The 6,000-nt window shown below is 42.6% G+C and overlaps 1 protein-coding gene across 1 annotated transcript in view; it reads left to right on the forward strand.

Annotated features, from left to right (window-relative positions):
- Positions 1-6,000, forward strand: part of Ino80 (INO80 complex subunit) — an 87,297-nt gene that overhangs the window by 50,603 nt on the left and 30,694 nt on the right. Inside the window, exon 24 of the mRNA XM_013009999.1 lies at positions 4,414-4,541. Within this exon, the coding sequence (XP_012865453.1) occupies positions 4,414-4,541 (128 nt within the window). The remainder of the gene's footprint in view (positions 1-4,413; positions 4,542-6,000) is intronic.

Raw genomic sequence — 6,000 nt, forward strand, 5'->3', positions numbered from 1 at the left:
TTGGGGGGTATGTGAAAGCAGTATTGTATATGCCCTCAGAACAGACTTAGAATACAGACAGGAAAGCACTGGATGAAGGTAAATGGTTTGAAAATCAAGAGAGAAAGCCCAAATGTAAACCAGGCTCGAATGGAAACCAAAGCATCCTAGGCAGGAGCTAAGTACAGGTATAGAGAAAAGCAAAATAGCACTTTATTTCTTATTCCTTCATTCTAGCTTAGTGTCTCAGTACAGGAGTAAAAGGCTTATTGCTTGCGCTGTGGGAATCTCATGTGGCTTTTCCTGTTCTTTGAAAGAAAAATGGACCTTGTTTAAATAGCAGGAAGTGTCTGAGTTCTTTTCGCATCGATAAAAAGCACTAGCCCCACTGGCTGTTTACTGTGAGAACCAACCAGCTCCTCACTGACCCCATTGTGCTCTGTGGACAGACTTGCTGGGGGCGGGGGTGGGGGGGTGGAAGTGTGTCAGTGGAACCTATATTTTATCTGTGCTTTTGCATTTTTTGCTCCCCTGGGAAGTGCTGGTTCTGTTGCATTCCTTGAGCAACTAACCAAAATCTCACTAGTTTTGCCCTTTGATTGCCGCTCTAGGCTTCACCTGGAGAATGTATAACTCTTTCAGAAGGTCTTTCATTGGAAAAGGGAGTTGCTTAATCTGTTACCATCGTTGTACAGCTGTGGATTATAACGTTTTTGTTTTGTCACTGAAGAAGATCTTATGTATGGATGGCATGAAACTGATTTAAATAATGCAGCACTGAAGGAAAGACGATTGGTCTTTTCAGTCAGTATCTTTTCTGCTTCTATTTTAGAGAAGGGGTGGGGCCTAGGTTTGATGTGGCAGAATCAGTCTGATTGCTAAGGAATTCTGCTCCTCCAGCTCTGTCCCCTGCTTAGCAACATGTAGTGCTCTTCACTCGCACAGCTTTGGTAGCTCTTATTGGGTGACGTAGCCAGGTGCTGCCAGTAGCTGAGATTTGAGGATTGCATTTCTAACTCTGGCAGAAAAGTCCTGAGACTCTTATTATCAGTTAACCAGCAGAAAAGCTGGATTGGAAGTGTGGCTCAAGTGGTAGAGCACCAACCATGAGTGATAAAGCCAAGCTAGAGCTAAAAGGCCCCAGTACACTTGTCCTTATACCTACACACACAAACACAGAAATAAACATTTTTTTCTTACTGACAAATACTAAATGCTGATTATCTCTGTCACCAGAAAAATCAATAATATTGTTGATTTAGTGTTTTTGAGCTTTTTCTGCAATTTTTTCTCAGTTCTTTTCCTTCTAAGCATTCCAAAGAGGTCTAGTGAGCAGGGAGGTAGCTCATGGGTAAAGGACTTACCTAGCATGCACCAGCCCCTGAGTTCAGTCCCCAGTACCACAAATACAGAAACTGTCAGAGGTCCATCTCATCCACATCCACTCCCCTTACCTACATAGTAACCAGCTGGCTGCAACACCATCTCACTTCCTCTGGGCATATCAAAATTTATCTCAGCATGTGTGCATCTTTACCACTAAGGTTTTCTAATCCTAGTATCAGGTTCTTCCTTCTGACAAAAATAAAACAGAAGAGGGCCTAATAGCCTCACAGGCTGGTGAACAAGCTTTATTAAGGCCTGGGCTTTGGGAGATAGAGTAGTCTCCTTTTCCAGTTTGGAAAAAATGAAAATGGCTTATAATTTCCTCAAAAAATAAAGGACAAACACTTCATTTTGTAGTAAATTTTTAATCAGAGTACAAAGGAAAAGACTGATATCTTTGATTGTTATAATTAAGAATTTCCTTTATCAAAAAACATAGTTTTAGTAGTGAGAAAAGGATATGGCCCAGAAGGGGAGAAGATATTCACAGTATTATAAATTTATAACAGTTCTTGGGTTGTATATTTATGGTTGATCTTTTTGGTCAGTCATGGGGCCTGAACTCTGGGCCTAGGTTCTGTCCCTCAGCTCTTCAGCTCAAGGCTGGCGTTTTACCACTTGCGCCACAGCGCCACTTCTGGCTTTTTCTGCTTATGTGGTGCTGAGGAATCAAACCCAGGGCCTCATGCATGCAAAGCACTCTACCACTGAGCCACCTTCCCAGCCCCGTATTTATGTTTTATATATATGTATATATTATATGTATAATATATGCATGTATGTTTTTATATTCTACATAGCAAAGCTTTAAAAAATGGAGGTTAGAAAGTTGGACACTGATGGCTCATGCCTGTAATCCTAGCTCCTCAGGAGGCTGAGATCTGAGGATCATGGTTCAAAGCCAGCCCAGGCAGGAAAGGCCATGAGACTCTTATCTCCAATTAACTACCTGAAAACTGGAAGTGCTACTGTGGCTCAAGTGATAGAGTGCTAGCCTTGAGCAGAAGAGCTCAGGGACAGCACCCAGGCCCCAAGTTCAAGCCCAGCGACCAACAAAAATAAAATAAGAGTAGAACTATTTTATCTGTTAAAGCTTCTCAAAATCCAGACACCATACAGATTTGTATTGCTTCAGTATCTGTGTTGAGGGAATATAGTTGAATGGATTGTATACACTACAGAAATCTGAAGCTCATTCTTACTCAGTGATTGCAAATAAGTGTAATTTTTTTCACCATCTTGCACCTTTAATGAGAACAGGAAGAAACAGGGTCTAAAGTTCTGTAGAGAATGTTAACAAGCTATTAATATAATCAAGAGGGCTGGGAATGTGGCTCAGTGGTAGAGTGCTTGCCTAGCATGCATTAACCCCTGGATTTGATTCCTCAGTACCACATAAACAGAAAAATTCGGAAGTGGCACTGTGGCTCGAGTGGTAGAATGCTAGCCTTGAGCAAAAGCAGCTTAGGGATAATGCCCAGGCTCTGAGTTCAAGTGCCAGGACTGGCAAATAATAAAGAATCAAGAGACTCAGGCCCAGTGGTAAAGTGCTTGCCTAGGCTTCACAAGGCCCTAAAGTCAATCCCCAACATGAGGTAGGGGAGGGTTCCTGTAATCCAACCAAAGCAACAGAAGTAATTGTGATATGTGGGAAATTGCAAGTTGTTATGAAAGCATTGCTGCCTGATCAGACTTGGAATTTATACGGGCCTTTGTCTGGTGCCAGGGAAAGGGCTTAGCCATCACTTCTGTCCCAGCTGCAGTCATTTGATTGTGTTGGTAAGGAGACAACAAAAAGAAGAGCATTTCAGTAATCTAAACAGGACCAAACAAAGATGTTGAACAAAGGTGTGTGCCACAGAGATGGGGGGGGGAGAGACTGGCAGTGTTCTGAAGGTGGGAAAGGGGAGGCTGGAGCACAGGGGAGTAAACATCGAGGACCTGTGTCTTTGTAGCAAAAACAGAGCAGCTAGTGATTTGTTATGTTGCCGTCAGCACATCCGTTCTTTTTCAGTGTAGACAATAATTGTGCACATGGCAAATAGTGGTGAGAATGACGGTTGAGAACCCTTGGAATGCTGTCAATAGACAGCCTTTGCAATTCTGAGGAGCAGTCATGGGTTCAGACCCAGAAATGAAGGCGAGGCACTGTTATTCTTGACAGTTACCTCTTTAACTTTTAGTAATTTGTTGTCAGTGTAAGATCCCTATATCCTTTCTTCATTTTTGTATCCCCCAGCCACTTCCTTATGTACTCTTCCCCTCTTAATGGCAGCAATTGTTAAGGGAATGTTTATGGACCAGTCTGCAAACAGGAAACTCTCCTTCCTGAAATATGATGGGAGTTGAATGATACTGAATGGATAAGATGAAAACTTGTGAGTGACTTGTTCTTTAAAGATCTCTGGTTGAAATGTATTTCTTGTGGGAAGAGGAAGAAGAAAGCACTACTTAGTAAGAGAGCAATTTCATTTCAAAGTCACTTTTTCTGAGGCATTTGCCTTACTGGGTTTGATCCCCAGCACTACCAGAAAAATGGGGAGGTATGTTTATTTGCCTTTCTTGCTGTTTATGTATTATCTCCAAGGGAAGGCAGGAACAGTCCTTGTTTCTATACATTCTCATGCTTTTAAGATGCAAACAACCACAGAACTAACAGAAATAGATACCCAGAGATAGATGAACAAAAGAAAAACAGATTTTGGGAATTGCTTAGAGCAACACCATCATCACTCATAGTTATACTAGTGTAACTGGTATCCCCTGGGTTAGAAGAAGGTGGAACAGGCAAGTTTTCAAAGACAAGATTGGACACTACAGTTGGAAGGGAATTTCCACATCCCTCTGTGAGGGATGTCTTCCCAGAACACTCACTGTTGAGCTTTAACAAGGCTTTACATTCTTCCTTTGGAGTACTTTCCTATTCTCATGATGACAAGAATCTGAGTTGTAGTAATTTGGGCTGCATACAACTTTGCAGTAAGTGATTTTATTGCTTCAATTAAATAGTTTCCCTTCCTACCCCCACCCTGCTTTTCTTCTCCCCAGGCAAGGAGAGCCTCATCACTGACAGTGGAAAGCTGTATGCCCTCGATGTCCTGCTGACTCGGCTCAAGTCTCAAGGACATAGGGTCCTTATCTACTCCCAGATGACCAGGATGATAGACCTACTGGAGGTAGGAGAAAGAACTTTGGGGACATAGGCCTAGGGTTTACTTGAAGGAATCACATGCTCATAGCTAAGTCAGTCTTAATTTCTGGGAACCTGAAATTGTCTTGCTTGAGATTTCAGTCTAGAAGGATCTGAAACAGCTCCTGGTGGCCAAACCACATTCTGTCGTGCAGAGGACTTCTTCCCTCTTCCCAGTAGCGAATGGAATAGAATGTCCTTCTTATTCTAGGGAAGACTTTCCCCAGTTTTTTTGTTTTGTTTTGTTTTTGCTTTTGTTTTGTTGGTTGTGGGGCCTGAACTCTGGGCCTGGACGCTGTCCCTCAGCTCTTCAGTTCAAGGCTAGCTTTCTACCACTTGAGCCACAGCGCCAGTTCCAGCTTTTTTTTTTTCTTATGTGGTGCTGAGGAATTGAACCCAGAGCCTCATGCCTGTAAGGCAAGCGCTCTACCACTGAGCCACCTTCCCAGCCCCATATTCCCCAGATTACAGCATAGAAATCTTGAAAAGTCCTCTGAAATTCTGCATAGAAAACAGTATTAGGGAATCATTTTCCATGCAAAAACCCAGTGAACAGCTATTCATCTAGTGTTAACAAAGTGCTTCTCAACTTGATTACGCAGTGCAGTCATGTAGGTAGTTTAAAAAAATACGAATGCCTGGTCTCATCCCCAAAGATTTTGGTAAGAGTGTACAGTCTGAGGTTTGAACTTAGAGCCTTATCACTGAGCCACACCTCCAGCCTCCCTTGTTTTGGGCAGTACTAGAGTTTGAACTCATCCTCTACCACTTGAAAGTCTACCCCTCAATCCCTGCTTTCTGCTGATTGTTTTGGAGATAGAGCCTAACAAACATTTCTGTCTGGGTTGGCCTCAAATCTCTTACTCAGCTTTTTTGCTTATGGATAGTGCTCAAACCCTTGAGTCATGCCTCCTTTTCCAGCATTTTGCTTGTCAGTTGAAGATAAGATCCATGTAGATTTGTCTACCCAACCAAGATTTTCAGATAGGATAAGAGACATGAGTAACTAAGATTACAGTCATGAGCTACCAGTGCCTGACTCAATCTTTATGTTGTTTTTTTGGTTTTTGCTTTTTGCTTTTGTCAGTCATGGGACTTGAACTCTGCCTAGTCGCTGTCACTGAGCTCTTCAGCTGACGGCAGACGCTCCACCGCTTGAGCCACAGAGCCACTTCCAGTTTTCTGGTGGTTAATTGAAGTCTCAGGGTCTTTCCTGCCTAGGTTGGCTTTGAACCGCAATCCTCAGATCTCAGCCTCCTGACTAGCTAGTATTACTGGTGGGAGCCACCGGTGCCCAGCAGTCCTTATGTTTTTTAATATGTAAGCCAATATATTGTAGCCATTCTGCTCTAAGCAATAATAATAAATACAATTTGCACCATGATTATTTCTATTAAAAGCAAACAACAGGGGCTGGGAAGGTGGCTCAGTGGTAGAGCGCTTGC

The sequence above is a fragment of the Dipodomys ordii genome, unplaced genomic scaffold (assembly GCF_000151885.1).
Source record: "Dipodomys ordii isolate 6190 unplaced genomic scaffold, Dord_2.0 Scaffold11, whole genome shotgun sequence".
NCBI lineage: Eukaryota > Metazoa > Chordata > Mammalia > Rodentia > Heteromyidae > Dipodomys > Dipodomys ordii.